At 47.4% G+C, this 19,558-nt stretch overlaps 1 protein-coding gene across 1 annotated transcript in view; it reads right to left on the bottom strand.

Annotated features, from left to right (window-relative positions):
- Positions 1-19,011, bottom strand: part of DIXDC1 (DIX domain containing 1) — a 307,504-nt gene extending 288,493 nt beyond the window's left edge. The window contains exon 1 of the mRNA XM_089670198.1: positions 18,874-19,011. Within this exon, the coding sequence (XP_089526324.1) occupies positions 18,874-18,912 (39 nt within the window). The 5' untranslated portion in view covers positions 18,913-19,011. The remainder of the gene's footprint in view (positions 1-18,873) is intronic.
- Positions 19,012-19,558: the final 547 nt, after the last annotated feature.

Here is a 19,558-nt window from a genome sequence, read left to right as displayed (position 1 = left end):
ATGTATCCAGGGTAAGTTATGAACCATAATATAAGCTACGAGGGATTTTTGGTCATAGCTTGGGTTTCCACCTGCCACACCCGCCCAAATGAGGCGATTGGTTCTCTGCTTCAGAGAGACACCCTGCTGAGTTCCTAGATAAAGGCTGTGATGCTTGAAGTTAGGCTAAGCTGAGCTGAGCTAAGTTGAAGATTCTCCCTTGTAACATCGGAACCAACTCTGGGAGATGGCCCTTTTGCTCTAAAACCTGATCTGCTTAACCCAGGCTGACGGCAAATTCTTTATCTAAATTCTTTTCTGTTATCTCTTTGCTGTGCTATTGTTCTCTGTATATTTATATATATTGGCTACATCTTTTTCTGTAAATATTTTTATTGCACCCTTTTGACCTTTTAGTAATAAATCTTACTTTCTGAAAGTGTTGAACTGTTTCTAAAGCTCTTTAATGCAAACTAAAGAACCCCTGCCTCTGAAAAGCGCTTCTGTGTGTGTGTTTTAAACTTCGGTATATCGCTGCCTGCGGTGACAGTGGTATACCGACGCTTATGCAAACATCATAGTGTTATTGCTGATATTGCCGAGTTTCCTCTTTCTCTGTACAAAAGGGAGGTGGTGGCAGTGTGAAGGGTTAATTGCGTAATTAACCTGACCCAGTAACAATCGCTCCTAGGCTGCCGGCACACAGGTTGTGGTCCATTAGCTGGAAAATCTTTGTGCAAGGTGCAAGCTGGGTGTGGCATTGTTACGCATGTGACAGCGCGGTTTTAGATTGGCTAGTCCTTCGGTCACGAGTTTGGTGAGAAGAGCTGGGGTCTGCTGCCACGATCGTCACATATTGGCTGGCAGCGTACGTGGGATAGTTTGCATTAGAGCTTCAGTGCATTGTTAGGAAGTAGCTCTGCACTGAAAGATTGTAACCTTTGTAAAAACAGACCTTAGAAACAAGCGGCGCATATTTTTATTTATTTAGAGAGAGAGAGAGACACACAAAGACATATAGCAACAGCTCCTTCCTTTTTCTACTTTCTATTCAATCTTTGCTTGCAATTATGCCTGGCGCAAAATACAGGAAAATGAGCAAAAGTGATTTGAGTACGGAATGTACCTCACGAGGAATCGACGTCGGTCGCAAATCTCGTGAAGATTTGATTCGTGACCTACTGGAGTATGATAGCCGAGCAGACCAGAACTTGGGGGAACTTGACCATGAAGGGGTTCCCGCTACCTCCGATCCCAGTGGCTCAGAGACGGCCTCGCAGGATGGGCATACAGAGACTGACACTTGAGGATCACCGAATGTTATCTTCACACCACCGCACGAGCAGGCCAGCACCAGAGTGCCTGTACCCAGAAGAGACTCTCCTCAGATGCAAGAAGCCGTGAAACGCATCATGGAGACAGATCCTGGGGCATTCTTGCAGTTCCTTGAACGCCAGGCTGAGTGAGTGGCGGATAGAGCGGAATGCCAAGCAGCGGCTGACTGAGAAGCTGCGAAACGCCAGGCTGAAAGAGCGGCTGAGATAGAGGCGGTGCAGAGGGAAGCTGATCGTCGACACGAGCTGGAGATGGCGAGGCTCCAGCAGCAGCAACAGGTTCAGAACTGCGGGTTCTTAGAACATAGGGACGCCTCTTTGACCATGGGCACAGCAGCCAAGTTTTCAGTGATGGAAAAAGATAGTGACGTTGACACGTATTTACTATCATTTGAAAAAACTTGCCGTCAGTACCATCTGCCCCAAGCACAATGGGCTCGGTACCTGACACCAGGGCTACGAGACAAGGCCCTGGATGCGTTTGTCGAATTGCCAGAGGGGCAGGACGACGATTATGAAGCTTTAAAAGATGCCATCATCCGAAGTACCAGATGAAACGGAAGTGTACCGCAAGTGGTTTAGGTCCTTGCAAAAGAGACCTGGGGACTCTTACACGGATGTGACAAGTCGCTTACGCACCACATTCCGATGTGGACTAGAGGATTGAAAGCTGACTCCTACGAGTCTTTGGAGGATCTCATGATACGAGATCAGCTACTGCATATCTGCCAGGCAGATGTCAGACAGTTTGTCTTGGAGAGAGAACCAGCATCTGCTAAAGCTGCAGCAGATCTGGCAGATACCTATGTCCACACATGGATGTCTGACCCTCGCAAGGCTCCTCCAAATAGCTGGAAAGGAGGTAAATCGCCCATAGCAACCCCTCCTATGCCGGTGAGTCAAGCTCCCCCTCACCTAACACCTGCAGCACTTGGGTCCAAGCCATTTCTGACTGAAAACCGCAGATGTTTCCCCTGTGGGAAAACCGGACATCTCAGGACATAGTGTCCTGAGCAGAAGAAGATGACATCACTGGGCCAACCGGCCCGCTACTCTTCCTCCGTGCTGTTGGTCAGTGGTAAACCTCAGGGGAACCAGCACCAAACTACAGCCAGTCATAGTCGGCAACCGGACCGCAACTGGTTTCCGTGACACCGGAGCTGAAGTCACCTTAGTCCAACCAGAGGTGTAGAGGACAAGGACATCATCCCAGAGAAGTTCCTTACCCTCGCTGGAGTGGGGGGAACCCGTTCCCGCATACCCCGTGCCTATGTGTTCATCGATTGGGGTGCAGTGAGGGGGATGAGGGAGGTGGGAGTTTGTCAGGAACCCCAGAGCTGGCCGCGATCGCGTACGGGTTTGCGCATGCGCGGTGTGCCCGGCCGCACTAGCGTGCGAGCATAGGGACCTGGGCACCCGCGACGGCACTCGCGATCACGGACGCACGCTTGGCACCAATCAGGGCACGGGGCGCCCTATTTAAAACAGGTCAGGTCTGACTCTAGTTGCCGTATGGTCTTACCTGTATCCTGAGTTTACTGTATTGAAGATTGCCTTGTTGCCGACCCTGCCTGACCCCGATTTGCTGTCTGTCTCCTGTTCTGATCCCTGGCTTGTCTGACCATTCTCCTGTTTAATCCTGCACGTTCTGATCTCCTGTTACCGAACCCGGCTTGTGACCTGTTTATCCTTCTGTCTACTGATTTGGTACCGTTCTGCCTGCACCGTTACCGACAGGGCCTGCCCGACTCTGCTCTCGCTACCTCCTCACAACAGGCTCTCACCTGCTATACACCTCCAGTGGTGCTTCTACCACAGCTGGGTGAACCCAGGGGCCGTGTGTCAAGGTCCTACCTTTTCCCAGAGGTTATGTTACTCCATGTGCTGGCATCCATCTTGGATCTCTGCTGAGCATGGTGGGAATCTTTTATGCCTTCGGGTCTCTGAGGTCCATCCCCCAGAGGGGTGTGGCTGAGTACATATAAGCCTGTGATCCGCACATGCTCTTTGCACTTGTGTCTTGCTACAGCTCTGCGTATGCGCTCGTGACTCTTCTGGTATTTGACTCGGCTTGTGACTAAGACCATTCTCTGTGTTTTCCTTTGATCTGACCTTCCGTTGCTGAACCCGGCCCGTGACCTGTTATTCTCTGTCTACTGTTCTGTACCGTTTTGTCCCGTTGTTGTCGACCCGGCTTGCCTGACTACGCTATTGTCATTCTCACCAGCTACACGCCATTGGCGGCGGCCATTACCGCAGCCGGGGTGTCTCAGGGGCCGCGACCTGGTTCCTGGCTGCGTCAAGTCCATCCCCACCATCAGGGGCCCTGGTGAAGGGCAGCCTGGGACTTAGACTCCGCGTCTGTTGGTGGTGGTTGTCGTCAGCCAGTGCGTTACCCTGCCACTAGGCCTACCTGTCTGTTCCACAGCCCTGCCCTGACATTACACAAGTGCCATGAACCCTGACGGTGCAGGTACGCCTTCGCTTCCAATGTTGGTCGCCAGACTGGATCAACAGGATCTCCTGTTGGATCAGTTCGCTCAGGCATTGCAAACTCTGCTTGCACGCACCGCGCACCTTACTCCTGGTGCTATTAGGCCGGTTGTCACTCCGGTGGTCGCTCCCGCTGCTGTTCCGCTTGTTGCGCCCACCGCCGCGGCTGCTGCGGCGCCCAGTGCTTTGGGGGTGAGCCGAGTCAGTGTCGTGGGTTTCTCAACCAGGTGGGGATTTACTTCGAATACCCCACGCTTTTCCGACTGAGAGGTCAAAGGTGGGTTTCCTAATATCGCTGCTCTCAGGCAAGGCCTTGGCCTGGGCGAATCCCTTATGAGGAATGACCCAGTGATTCACGAGTTTTCCGGTTTTGTCGATGCCTTCCGTAGGGTATTCGACGTACCGGCTCGCTCCGCCTCGGCTGCCAAGCTGCTCATGTCTATGCATCAGGGTTCACGGACCGTTGCCGAGTACGCCATAGAGTTTCGTACCCTGGCAGCAGAGGTGGGTTGGAACAATGAGGCTCTAGTGGCTTCATTTTCTCAGTGTCTTTCTGATGCATTAAAGGACGAGATCGCAGCCAAGGAATTGCCTGTGGAGCTGAAAGCACTAATTTCCTTTCTGATCCTGATTGATACCAGGCTCAGGGAGAGGCCTTCACTCAAGGAATACCTGCGGAGGCCTTCCAATCGACTGGCACCTGCGTTTTCTGTCCCACCCGTTCCTCCCTCTCCTCCCACGCCTCCTGGGGATAGATTGTCTGGTGGTGAGCCCATGCAGCTGGGGTTTGCTCGCCTGTCCGGTCCGTCCGGGAAACGCTCGCACCTGAGATCCTGTCGGGGACAGATCTTGGGTGGAGTCTCCTCGTCCCCGGCGTTCCGCAGAGATAAGCCACTGATCACCGTTGTCCTCTCTTGGGAGGAGGGCTCGGTGACGGCCCAGGCGTTGGTAGATTCTGGGGCCGGCGGGTTGTTTGTGGACAGCTCGTTTGCTGCCCAGCACTCCATTCCCCTGCAGGCTCGAGTTACCCCATTGGTTCTTGAGGCGATAGATGGCAGGCCCCTGCAACCACCGCAGGTTACCCACGAAACTATGCCAGTTGAAGTAGCTATTGGGGCTGTTCACAGGGAGTTGGCCTGTTTCCAGGTGATTTCTTCTCCGCACTATTCGGTGGTTTTGGGGTATCCCTGGCTCCAAATGCACAATCCAACCTTCAATTGGCAAACAGCCGAGATTCTCTCGTGGTCTCCACAGTGTGGGGCCGGGTGTATCCGTGGGCCGGTTAAGGTGTTGTGTGCCTCCTCGGACTCTGCGTTGCCCACTGATTATGGGGAGTAAGGGGGGTGTGGCTGAGTACATATAAGCCTGTGATCCGCACATGCTCTTTGCACTTGTGTCTTGTGTCTTTGTCTTGCTACAGCTCTGTGTATACGCTCGTGACTCTTCTGGTATTTGACTCGGCTTGTGACTAAGACCATTCTCTGTGTTTTCCTTTGATCTGACCTTCCGTTGCTGAACCCGGCCTGTGACCTGTTATTCTCTGTCTACTGTTCTGTACCGTTTTGTCCCGTTGTTGTCGACCCGGCTTGCCAGACTACGCTATTGTCATTCTCACCAGCTACACGCCATTGGCGGCGGCCATTACCGCAGCCGGGGTGTCTCGGGGGCCGCGACCTGGTTCCTGGCTGCGTCAAGTCCATCCCCACCATCAGGGGCCCTGGTGAAGGGCAGCCTGGGACTTAGACTCCGCGCCCTGAGGGACTTCGGTCTGTTGGTGGTGGTTGTCGTCAGCCAGTGCGTTACCCTGCCACTAGGCCTACCTGTCTGTTCCACAGCCCTGCCCTGACACCGTGACCTGGTCGCGGCCTGCTCCAAGTCCATCCCCACCATCAGGGGCCCCGGTGAACAAGCAGGTTGGGTCTCCGCGCCTTGGGGGATTCCGGTCTGTGGAACACTAGAGGCTACCACCGGCTGAGACATAACAGAGTCTCAGATTAAATCCCCTTTAGCCATCCTATTGGATGCTGATCTGGGCACCCTTATCTCCTACTATGCCCCTGCTAAGGATGCCCCCCTGGAACTCTCTGGACATACCAAGGTACTGTGTGCAGATGTTGGGGTAATATCTGGGCAACCCATGGATAGACAGAGTGAGGAGGTTGGGAGTGGAGTGGGGTTACAGAATTCTCCACCGCCTGGAGAAGGAGAGGAGACTCCCTTGAAGGGGGAGGTAATGAACTCCTGTGTCATTGATGAAGCAAACGTAACTGTTGATAATGATATTGATAATGATAATGATGATGATAATGATGATGATACTAATGATGCATTACCAATATTAGTGGTCACCCGCAGTGCTGCAAGGGCTCAGGCTCTGGTCTCAGAACAGCAGGAAGAGGTCTCTGACCCCTCCCCTTGTTCTGACCCAGTGGACTCTGCCTACATTGAGTCTCAGCAGCTGTCATTGTTTGCTACAGGACCGCTGACTGGGCTTTGTGGTTCCACCTTTGAGGCAGCACTGCAGACAGACCAGACTCTAGAGCAGCTCAGAAGTCTGGCTAATCGCCCCCCTGCAGAGCATGACAAACACAAGGTCTACTGGGAACAGAGAAGGCTGTATAGGGAGGGCTTGCCCACCGAGAGGGGTGGAGCTGACATTGGTAGGAGACAGCTTGTTGTGCCTAATCCATTTAGGGGACAGCTGCTGAAAGTGGCTCATGAAATTCCTTTAGCAGGGTACCTGGGGATCACTAAGACCAGAGCCCGATTAGTTCACAAATTTTTCTGGCCTACCATGCTCACTGACATAGCTGATTACTGTTGGGTCCTGTGTTACCTGCCAGTGAGTTGGCAAGGCAGGAGATGTGCACAGGGCCCCATTACAACCTTTGCCTGTGATTGACGAACCTTTTAAGAGGGTGGCAGTAGACATCGTGGGGCCTCTAGCCATCCCTAGCAGCTCAGACAAACGTTATATCCTGACAATGGTTGACTATGCCACCCGGTATCTCGAAGCTGTGGCTCTCTCCACCCTCCGGGCGGACAAGGTTGTGGATGCTCTGCTGGGGATCTTCACCAGAGTGGGGTTTCCGGCCGAGCTCATTAGCGATCCAAGTTTTTTTGTCAGATCAGATGATGCACATCATGGCCAGTCCTTACCATCCACAAACAAATGGCTTGTGCGAACGTTTCAATGGCACCTTGAAACAAATGTTGCGCACCTTTGTGGAATCCCAGGGGAAGGACTGGGAACGATATCTGCCTCATCTGCTATTTGCTTACAGAGAGGTGCCTCAGGAGTCCACCGGGTTTTCGCACTTTGAACTTCTGTACGGGCAGAGGGTGAGAGGGCCTCTGGACCTAATCCGTGAGACCTGGGAGGGCAAAATTGTTGACCCTGAGGTCTCTGTGGTAGATTACGTGCTAAAATTCAGGGATAAAATGGATATGCTGGTGGGGATGGTACAGGAAAATATGTCCCAGGCCCAGACCAGGCAGAAGCATCGGTATGACCGTAATGCCAGGGAGCGGACATACAATGTTGGTCAGCAGGTGTATGTTCTGCTCCCCTTGCGGCAGAACAAACTTCAGGCTGCCTGGGAAGGCCCGTACCCCATCACCCAGCGCCTGAACAATGTTACCTATCTGGTCAGGTTGGGGGAAGGGAGCAGACGGCAGAAGGCCTTCCATGTTAACATGATCAAAGCCCACTATTAGCGTACGGCCTATGTCATGCCAGTCTGCAGCCAACCGGAGCCCGAGGAGGCTGACCCCCTCCTAGACCTACTCGCTGACACTAGAGAAGTGGATTCAGCCTTCCCGATCGACCCCCACCTTACCCCCACTCAGGCACCTGGGCTGGAGAAAGTGCTAGCAGTATATAGGAGTAGGTGTATTGGGAAGCCTGAAAGAACACATCTTGCTGCCCACAGAGTGCACACAGGGGCCCATCCTCCTATTAAACAATCAGCCTATCACGTCTCTTTGGAGGTGCTGGCTGATATGAAAAGGAAGGTTGAGGAAATGCTGCAGTTGGGGGTAATTCAGAAGTCCCACAGTGCCTGGGCATCCCCTGTAGTCCTGGTCCCCAAAAAGGATCAGACGACCAGGTTCTGTGTGGACTACCGGAAATTGAACGCCATCACCACTGCAGACGCATACCCCATGCCCCAGATTGATGAATTGTTGGATAGGCTGGCGGCTGCCCGCTATATGACAATCATGGATCTGAGTAGGAGGTACAGGCAAATTCCTCTGGCACCTGAGGCTTGGGAAACGTCTGCCTTCATCACCCCATTCGGCTTGTTTGAATTCACGGTCATACCCTTTGGGATGAAGAATGAACCAGCTACCTTCCAGAGAGTCATGAATGACTTGCAGGAGGGGCTGGAACCATTTGCAGTAGCCTACCTGGCCGATATCGCAGTGTTCAGCCCCACCTGGGAAGAACATCTGGTGCATCTGTCACAGGTTCTGGACAAACTGACAGCCACCAATCTACAGGCTCCAGACTTCACCCAACGTTTTCTAGTGCAGACGGATGCCTCTGCATATGGATTGGGTGCAGTCCTGAGCCAGGTGGATGGAGCAGGAGAGGAACATCCCATCCTCTACCTAAGCCGGAACCTGCTTCTCAGGGAGGTAGCGTACGCCACGATTGAAAAGGAGTGTCTTGCGATTGTGTGGGCTTTCCAGAAGTTGCAAATGTACCTTTATGGGCGGCACTTCACAGTGATCACCGATCACAATCCTCTGAGCTGGTTAATTCGTGTTGCTGGGGAGAATGGCAAACTACTTCAGTGGAGCCTAATTCTTCAGCAATATGATTTCACCATACAGCATAAGAAGGGCAGCACCCATGGCAATGCTGATGGGTTATCGAGACATGTTGAGCCGGCAGAAGTCGGTTGCATCAGGAGGGAAATTGCAGTTCCGTCCCATGCAACCACCTGAGGGGGGAGGTATAGCAATCATGCACACAGAGATGGATGCGAACCTCCATTTTGGCAAAGGCCTCCATCTTCTATCATTTTCTACTCCCAAATCAGTTTTCCTCATCCCCCCTTCCTCTCTGTTGAGTGACATGTGGTCTGTTTGATGCAGAGTTCAAAAGGCAACAGGCCCCAGTGGGAGAGCTCCATGGCTATAAAACCCCAGCCGAGCTGGTGCCTAGATGCCTGTTAGCTTTGCAATCTGGGATATCGTAAAACCATAAACCAAGTCCTTCACTGAATTCAAAGACATTCCAGATAAGCCATAAAACGGACTCACATTTAAACATCCATTTTCCCCTATGATTACATATCTTTGATTATGAAAGACTTACACAAACATGGAGCACATATTCGGATGGCTCACTTTAATACAAATCATTTGATATATTCCATCCCCTAGCTGAGATCAACAGGAGAGCAGAAAATAATATCTCCTTAACCATCCCAGCAGGTATCTCATCTTTCATATGTAGACGTTCAGCCGAAGATTCTGCGTATTAATCTACTCATGGATAGAATGTTATATGTATCCAGGGTAAGTTATGAACCATAATATAAGCTACGAGGGATTTTTGGTCATAGCTTGGGTCTCCGCCTGCCACACCCGCCCAAATGAGGCAATTGGTTCTCTGTTTCAGGGAGACACCCTGCTGAGTTCCTAGTTAAAGGCTGTGATGCTTGAAGTTAGGCTAAGCTGAGTTGAGCTAAGTTGAAGATTCTCCCTTGTAACATCGGAACCAACTCTGGGAGACGGCCCTTTTGCTCTGAAACCTGATCTGCTTAACCCAGGCTGACGGCAAGTACTTTATCTAAATTCCTTTCTGTTATCTCTTTGCTGTGCTATTGTTCTCTGTATATTTATATATATTGGCTACATCTTTTTCTGTAAATATTTTTATTGCACCCTTTTGACCTTTTAGTAATAAATCTTACTTTCTGAAAGTGTTGAACTGTTTTTAAAGCTCTTTAATGCAAACTAAAGAACCCCTGCCTCTGAAAAGTGCTTCTGCGTGTGTGTTTTTGACAGGACGTCATATGTTACCCAGTCACAAGGAGGAATGTCCCACCTGGCTATAGGCTATAGTCTGCTATAGGCCGGGCAGGAAGGTGTTAAGGGTGTGCAAACTTATGCAACCATGTTATTTTATTTTTTTATTTTTACTTCCCTTGACCTAAAAGATTTCAGTTTGTTGTTCAACTGAGTTGTACAGTTTCTAGGTTGCATTAACCACTTGCCTACCGGGCACTTTCATCCCCTTCCTGCCGAGGCCAATTTTCTGCTTTCAGCACTGTCGCACTTTAAATGACAATTGCACGGTCATGCAACACTGTACCTATATGAAATTTTTATTATTTTTTCACACAAATAGAGCTTTCTTTTGATGGTATGTACTCACCGCTGGGTGTTTTATTTTTTGCGCTATAAACAAAAAAAAAAAAGCACAAATTTTGAAAGAAAAAAAAAAGTTTTTCTTAGTTTCTATTATTAAATTTTGTAAACAGGTAATTTTTCTCCTTCACTGATGTGCGTTGATGAGGCTATACTGATAGGCAGCACTGATGGGCACTGATAGGCGGCACTGATGAGGTGGCACGGATAGGCAGCATTGATTGGTACTGATAGGCGGCACTGATAGGTGGCACTGACTGGCGGCACTGCTGGGCACGGATGGGTGGCACTGCTGGGCAGCACTGATGGGTGGCACTGATGGGCACTGGTGGGTGGCAGTGCTGAGCACTGATCATCAGGGCACTGATTATCAGTGCCCTGATGATCAGTGCCAATCAGTCCTCTGACAATTGCCGGGTTATCGGCAGTACTTTCTTCACACTGTAACAGCGTGAGGAAAGTGCAGCCGATAACCGGTAACTGCATTTACCGATGATCTACTGTGTCATTTGACGCGGCTGATCACGTTGTAAAAGGCCACTGTGATTGGCCTTTTACCACATCACATGATCAGCTGTATCCGTAGGACACAGCAATCATGGAGATCTCCGTGTTCGCTTCTCCGGGGGTGCGCAGGAGGGCCTGTTCTGGGGGGGCGTCATATGACGCCCACCCAGAACTGGCCGACCGCGGTGAAGCCACCATTCGGCTATCTGCGGTCAGCAAGTGGTTAAAGGTGGAAAAAGTTCTGAAATGATTTATCATTGTCTCATTTTATTACATCACAGAAACCTGACATTTTAACAGGGGTGCGTAGACTTTTTATATCCACTGTACAACCCATGTAGGATTTGTTTCATCTCTATTTATCACCTGAGGCTACTCACTTCTCTGGGTATATGTAAGGGTTTACAATCACTTTAATGAAGCATGGTATCATCACTTGAACTTCTAACACAGCAGCTGGTGGGTGGAACTGGGAATTTTGTTGTGGATAATTTATCACTGGATCCTGGGATATAGAGGGACATTATCTTGTTTATTTGCCTATGAATGTCCTTTTGGTGGATTTTACAGAGGCCCTGTCACTTTGCCCATGCAGGGCAAAGAGTTAGCACTCCTACAAAGGGCCCCCCTGACCCATTAATTACCTTGCCAACTCTTCCCCTGGCTCTTTACTCTGCTCTGACAGCAAATAAATTCCAGACTAGGATCAGATGCTAGGGGAAGAAGCAAGTGTGGAAGCACTGGTTATTGTCATGGGCTGCAATGGAAAAAGGAACAGTAGGGGAATTCTGACAAGGTACGTATAAATGGGTGCAGGGGGCCCCTATGGAAAGAAATTGCTCCTTTGTTTTGGTACAATAGGGAAGGGTTAGGACCTCTGTGAGATTTTTCTCATCATCTATGCTAGCACACCATCACTTCCTGTCACTGCAAGAAGTAACGTTGTCTGGACCTTCCTGACCAGGTGACACCAGCACCCTCATTTCTTGTTCTGCTGCATAATAAGAAGGGGGACGATCAGAAATAAAAACCTGCCAGAAATGAAGTCTTCATCACTTTATCCAAAATAAAAAAAAAAACAAAAAACAAAACTTTAGGCTGGAGTCAGGCTTTACTCTTATGGTCATAGTAGAACAGGCATAATGAATTGACAGAAATCAGTGAAACTAATAGGCATCTAGGTATAAGCTTACTGCTTGGCTGAGTAGTAGAATGGGAAAAGTATGAAGGCAGCCTGGTCATTGGCCCAGAGGTGCCCAGCTTTCAATCTGAATCCTTGTGGGAGGGCACAGAGACACACAATATTAGGGGAAAATCTGTTCAATTAACTTTCCAAATGAATATAAATAGCTCTGGGTGTTAATATACGCAGTAGAGCCTACCCAAAATTGAAATATCAGTTTTAAATAGTGTTGGCCTTCAAATATGTTGTGCTGCTCACATAAGACAAGTAAAAAACATTCTAATACAGCTGAGAGGCTGAATGTAATGCTTAAATTAGATTACAGTGACCCTGCACACACACTAACACGATACGCTGGGTTTAGCTGTGGTGTACCAGACATAGCTTCACAAAAGATCAAAGGGATCAGGGAAAATATATCCACTTAGAAAAACTTGAATCTTCTAATCACGTTCCTTTGCCTGCTGCTCTTTTCTTTTTAAATTACAGTCTATTATCTGTGGATCATTACACTTATAATTATGCCTATCCCCAAAATACCTGAAATAAACAGAGAGTAAACTCAACAAACTGTGCAATTTATAGAATGATCTTGATTCAATTGTGCAGAACTGCAACTATGAGAAACTAAATGAACTCCCCAATGTAACGGTAGACAGCTAATATTGCACAACGTCAGACTAATTTGACTGTAATATCTGACTAAATCACAAATATTTTGGAGCAAGGTGGTACTATGGACATAGCCTTTTCTTAATTTCAACAAAGCATTTGATACAGTTCCACAAAAGTTGTACAAGCTAGAACTTGACCGTTAAGTTGGCTATATGATAGATATAAGAGTGTGGTTGTAACTCAGGTTTATTCAAAACAGAGACCAGTTACTAGTGGTATAACTGAACGCTTTGTACTAGATCTTGTTCTATTTACGCAAGAATGGAGGTAATGACCAACTTCACATTCTCCATAAAAAACATCTGTATCTGTAGGAACATGTTGAGAACTTTTAACTCCAGAATTTCGCAGATTTCCCCACTGGACTTCAGGATCATAAAGAGGTTCAAATAAAGTCCTTGAAAGAATTACACTGCCTGGACCGAGGCGACAGCCCCAAGACAAAAGCTGTTGCACTAAGCCATCACAGCGGGTGTCAGCAACCCATAGATTGCGATTTACCAGTAGATCGTGGCCAGGTGTCAGGGCTCCCAGGTATGACCAGAGGTGTGTGACTGACGCAGGGAAACGCAGACTTCAGATATGTGATAAACAATATAATTTATTAACACTAACAATACAAACAAACGCAGTGCAATACTAAACATAATACAGTGCAAACAAACCCAACCAACCACCCACAGATAACAGTACATACAAGCAAGCGTCGTCAGGCAGGCCGGGTCAATATCAATTGGGCAGGTAGGTACAGGGGGAGCAAGCGAAGAATGGTCGGGGTCACAGGCCAGGTTCAGCAGGTAGCAAGCAGCGTAGTACAGAGGGTCAGGCAGAGGGATGGTCAGGGTCACAAGCCAGGGATCAGAACAGGTAGCAAGCAGCGTAGTACAGAGGGTCAGGCAGAGGGATGGTCAGGAGCGAGCCGGGATCAGAGCAGGAGAAGTCAGCAGCAGTTCAGATCAGGCAGGGTCAGCAAAGGACCAGAAACAGGATGCAGGACAGATACAGGGCCCAGGACAAACACAACACCAAGGCAGAGTCTGTGGGTCTGGCCATCTCTTAAATACACCAGTATAATCAGTTCCAGGTGTTAGCTGGCTGAAAGGTTGAGTCTCTGATTGCTGGGAGCACCCGCTGGCCAGCCCTGGTACTGCAGATCAAAAGGCAGGTGAGTCCCACCATTGCTGGCCAGTCCATTCCTGACACCAGGTGACTGGTAGATCGTGGTCTGTGCTTGCTGATCCGCCATTCCAGAGCATCAGAGTGCAATGCAGAGGGACTACTTTTAGAGTTGGAGCTGTAGTCTGAAGCAAGAGCCGCATAAGCCGATGCCTCCTCTGTAGCGCTGGCTCCTATCCCATGTGGAGTGATACCAACTGCACTTCACCTCTTATCTCTTATCCCGGCTGGCGATCTCCAAAGTGGTGCCAGCAGCAGGAAAGAAGAGATCTTCAGGTCAGTGTGAAGCAATACAATGGCGATAATAGTATAGGGCTGCTTTCACACTGATGCGCTGCGGTTTACCCACACGGTGCGTGCAGTGTATCTGTAGCTTTCCTGCAGGTTTGCTGTGCTTAGCCATAGTTGTCTATTATATCCTGTGGGTTTGGTGCACTTTCTGAAAGTGCAGCAAAACTCCTGGATGCAACAGAAAGGTTTTGCCGTTTGGAGGGTGGTAAAACCCTATAGTTGGTGACAGAGATCCCCCTGTGCTAATATGGAACCTAAATTTCCATATGAACTCATAGTTAGGTTGGCTACCAAACATGACCCATTCAAGCAAATGAGGCCACTCTGCAAATGCCCTGCAGCCTTGTGCAGCAGAGCAAACAAGGGATTAAAGTGGGCAGCGTTGTGTTGCTTTTTCATCACGTGCTTTAACCCCTTGGACCCACAGAAGCATACGTGGCACTTCAGAGTGGCCCCATTTACTTGAATTGAGATACGGGTTTACTTGAATACGAGATTGGCAGGTGGTAGCACCCACCAAAAGCAACAGGGGGTTTAATTCCTGCTGTGGCATGTGTACATCTTTTGCTGCTGCAGGGGTAGGGATTGGAAGCTGTAAAACCGCCACTGAACCACAGGGTTTTACCACCCCCCTAATGGTGCAGTTGCTGAATGCAATTAAGGGCTCTCTTTCACAAGTGCAGCAAGCACTGTTGCTCCTCTGAAAAGCAATCAGAGTGTGTTTCACAGGTGGTGAAGAGGCCATATGTTGCCTCCTCACCACTTGATTTAAACCCATGATTGCTGTGCAATCCAAACAACTGTGATACAGTAGTACGACAATTAGAAGTTTAAATCAGGTGTAAGAAGGCAACACTGAATGACACTGTGCCCAGTGATCTTTGACTTCTTCCATGTTGTTCAGGTAGGTATCCACCTCCTTAAGGTTGCCTAACCCTGCATTAGATCCACCTGTTGAGATGGGAAATGGGGTACGTTTAAGAGCACAAAGTGGGAGACAGAATTCCAGCCTGTAGCCCTGAGAAACAACACTCACAGGTCAAAGTGTGTTGAACCTGAAAGCCATGAACTCATGTCCCCAATCCAAAAAGTGGGGGCACCCCATCATTGGGAAGAGGCCTTGGCCCCGGATTTGGCTGGTTTTAAAGGCCAGGTTTTCTTACAGAGAAATGTTCCATACCTGGACCAGCCAGAGAAAAAAAAATACTTTAGGAGAGCCTCTAATTTCTCATCTGCTGGACTCTTGAACATAGGAGTATCCTCCAAGGGGACAGTGAGGGTCTTATCAAGACAGAAAATAACAGAATGCACAACATGAAGTGCCCAATTGCTCAAAAAGCTTTCCCTAATAGGATATAGCTGAGAAAACCTCTTGGGAGGAGAGGACAGTTTCTCTGTGTAAAGCCAGCCCATATAGACAACAGGCTCAAAAAGTTAGTGAATTTTTTAGCTGGTTTAGGGATTTTGAGAGATCCCAAACTGGACACCCTGAGGTGTGAAGATTCAGTCTGTTTCAATGCCAAGCAAGAATGTACTGCCTCTATGAGCAAGGAAATGATTTCCTTCAATGTAGGGGAAACTCCAGCACTATATGTGTCCTCCCAATCCCAGGCTTCTGAGGCTGAGAGATCCTCCTCCTCTGGAGCCTTTGACTCTTGTGCCTATGGCCTCAATACAGCCTAAAAATCTGTCCATGAGCAATGACATTGTGGCAAAAAATTATTCTCTGAACAGAAAGGAGGAAGCCATGACATGTGGTCTAGTAGAAGAGGGAAGGGAGTCAGAAAAGGGGCAGCTATCAGAGGATAAGCAACCTGGTCCATGGACAGCAATACTGATAAACCCCACGAAACCATAGGCTGAGCCTAATCTACTCTGACCTGCCATGCTCACAAAATGATGCCCAAAAGGGGTACTCACGCTCCCCACTATAATGGAATAGAGAGGAGAATGCCTTGGTAATTCATCTATAGACTGCCACCCAGAGTATAAGCATCACAGCTGACCTGTGCTCCATACACATGGGGATGCATCCAGGTCACCATCAAGCAGCAAAAGAGGAAATTTAAGCCCATGCAGGCATAGGAGCCTCTTCAAAAGTTAAAAGTTAGGCCACACAGTGTAATCCACAGGCTCAGAATGAGCTGTCACCACCAAATCCGCATACCCTAGTGTGCTATAGAGTGAATATCCAACAGCACAATAATGCCATCACAGACGCCCTCTAGAATTGTGGCTACCTGGGCCAAAAATGGCACCAGTGCAGTGTAAACCCCCAAACTGCCATCAAATAAACCTCAAAGGGGCATACAAAGGAACCTTTTTTCCAGTGTCCAATCACCTGCATATATCTCAGGTGTAAATGCTAAGAAGCTGGTGTCCTGTACTGTACGTGTGCACATGTCCATATGTTTGTTTAAGTACTCATAGACTTTCCCAGGTCCAAAATAAATACTGAGCAGAATTAAGTTCAGCCGTCCACAACAGTCCCACTTTCTAATGTGGCCCCTTGGGAAAATGAATTGGCTACCCCTGTTCTAGAGAAGATACTTATACATTTGTTCTTTTATTTGTTCAAAAACTTCATAGAGTATTCCAACACATTTCAGAAATCTTAGAACTCCCGTTTTTCATGGCTTGTGTAACTTTTTGGCAACCTGTTCCGAAACAGCTCTTTGCTTGTATACATGTCACTGTGGATAGCTGTTTTTCCTGCGACTGATTTTTCATGCGAAACCTGGGTTTATCTATTTGTTATGCCTTAAAAAATGTTACATTAGATAAAAAAAAAAGACTTCTGCCTTTGCCAAACATCATCTATTCGAATAGATACCATGAAAACATATTTAAAATCCTGTACATATCTAAGCTATTAAAACAAATAAATATCTCATGCCCCAAGCACCCATGAAATTAAATAGTATGATCATCTACATTTTGCAAAAGACAAAGTGAATGTCATACAATGTCTGCGCACAGTGGATCTTTAGTCATTATGGGGGGTTATTTACTAAAACTGCACGGTGCAAAATCTGGTGCAACTTTGCATAATAACCAATCAGCTTCCAGGTTGTCAAAGCTTACTTCAAAAAGCTGATATTAGAAGCTGACTGGCTACCATGCACAGCTGCATCACATTCTGAGTGCACCAGTTTAGGTAAATCCCCCCCATGTGACTTTATGTTCAGTCATTGATTACCAAACAAAAAGAAAATTAGTAATCCTGTGGACATAACATAAAATATTCTTTCATTTTACATATAGTATATTGTATAATACGTTTTCAAATTCACAAGTACACATCTCCAAGCGATTCCCAAATTAACTAATAGGCTCGTTGTCAAATTAACTCAATAGGCTCATTACCAACTTAACTCAACATAATCTGTTAAACCGAGTAAAATAATTTAGAATAACCCTATAATTGTCTAACTTGATCAAAAATCATTTGTGTCTTAGCACTTTGGTTGAGAAAAGATCTTAGGACCATACTTGCATATACGGTTGGGCTTCTTTTAATTGGTATAACGGATGCATAACCATATAGGTAGACATTTTACTAAGACTAATAAGGTATGTAATGAAAATAGAAAGGTTTTTTTTATTTAAAAATGTAATTAACATAACCAAATTCTGCAGAATCTGGACCCCAAAGATCGATGCCTACATGCCTCCCACATTTCACGCAACCTACTAATTTGAAAGCTCTCACTCCTATCAGACGCCTGCTCTTCAATTACATTGTACCTTGCTTGAGTATGCCCTGACCAACGACCTCCTCTGGACATGCCATAGTTCACTCTCATTTGAAGGTATTTATTACAACTCCAGCCTCTCCCTTCTCCCCATTTTACTTAATTCCCTCAATTCCCGATGGACACTTTGTTCACTCAGAAGTATGTTACTACCTCTAGACTTTGTCATTGGATAATGGGGTATTACCAGTCCCTGTTGGTAATAAAGTCCCTCTGGCTGCTGCAACTTTTGATAAACGTCATACTGTTATTCCAGTTGAAGTCCACCGTCAGTGCAGAAAGTCCGGTGGCTGCAGCATATTGATCATTGTAGACAGCGGGTTTGGAATCTACGCTATTCAAAAAAATAGGGTGAAATGGGGTACATTTCACGAAAGATAACTGATTTTTCATCATCAAGTAGTGAAGGAGATTTGACAAAGGTTCCTCTAGTTTTATATGCTTTTTATCCCATTTTCAGATAAAGAAAAACCTCCTATCTGACACACTCTGACACACACACACACACACACACACACACACACACACACACACACACACACACACACCTGTGTCCAGGATGATTTCCCCAACCACCTCACTTGTGTGGGTGGGAGAATCTGTTCAGTTTTTTTTTTCAATCAGTTGGCTGCTCGAATAAAACGAAGGCCCATTTCAAATAGGGCGGACTCCGTCAAGCGGATCCACCTGCTTAACGGGGGATCTCTCCGCTGATCCCTGCTGAGCAGGCAAATGACAGGTCTATGCCAAGTGGACACAGACACAGCCAGCTGTTCTCTCTGGGGCAGTCGGATGGAAATGGACTGCCTATTCATTTCCATCCGACTGTCATCCACTCAGCCAGACAGATGGGTATTAGCGTACAGGATCGGACTGGATGCCGGCGGGTGTCAGCGGACACATGTTCGCTGACACCTGCCGCTCCGTAGAGATCTATGGATGGTCTGATCAGATCCGTCTGAAAAACTGACAGGTGGACCCGATCAGACTGTCAGTGTGAAAAGGGCCTAAGTCATCTATGGCCATGTTAAGTTGTTAGTCTGGATCTGAGAATTACAAACAACATCTTAATGACAATAGGCACAGGAGTACTTACAGATGACGGGTGAGGGCAGTTCTGAGCTGGAGTTGCCATTATCACTGGTACAGGTACTCACAGAGAGCTGGGCTGCACATTCACAAAAGTGCCCTGAGAAGTAATGAGAGCACACAAACGTAAGTCACTCAATGTAAGGTAGCAGGTACACCTAGAGTTTGTTATTGCGGGTGGGAACTAATAATAATGCTTTGGTTTAAACTTCATCAGCCTAACAATGAGCACTTCTATGTTTAAAGGATCAGTAAAGCTACTAGGAGACATTATAGTTACAACCTATAAAATATAATTATACATTTATGCAGTATACATATGTAAATAAGTATACAATTTAACTGTTTAGAAGTAGAAAAGAAGTAGCAAACTATCCTCTGCCTTTGTTCAGTTCAAATTTGTTTCAGCTGTTTCTTGTGTCTGAGAATAATAGAGAAGGCAAATCAATGTAATAGATCTAAGTAAAAGGGACGGGGTTAAACATAAATAAACCAGGAAAATTGAAAAATAAATTTCATATATGTTCTTATTTACATTTACGGCTTATTGTAGTCCAAGTATGGTAAAAATAGGCAGTGGAGCTGCGGTTTTACTACCCCTGACCACTCACCTTAAAATGACACGGAAGTGAGATGAAGATGTACAATCCTTCACATGCATGGTTTTCCTTTGCAGCAAAAATTATAACCCC

Source organism: Staurois parvus, unplaced genomic scaffold (genome assembly GCF_062004578.1).
Source record: "Staurois parvus isolate SC_StPar_1 unplaced genomic scaffold, SC_StPar_1.0 ptg000087l, whole genome shotgun sequence".
Taxonomy (NCBI): domain Eukaryota; kingdom Metazoa; phylum Chordata; class Amphibia; order Anura; family Ranidae; genus Staurois; species Staurois parvus.
The sequence above is the reverse complement of the archived record's forward strand: the minus strand, read 5'-3'. Positions and strand labels throughout refer to the sequence as shown.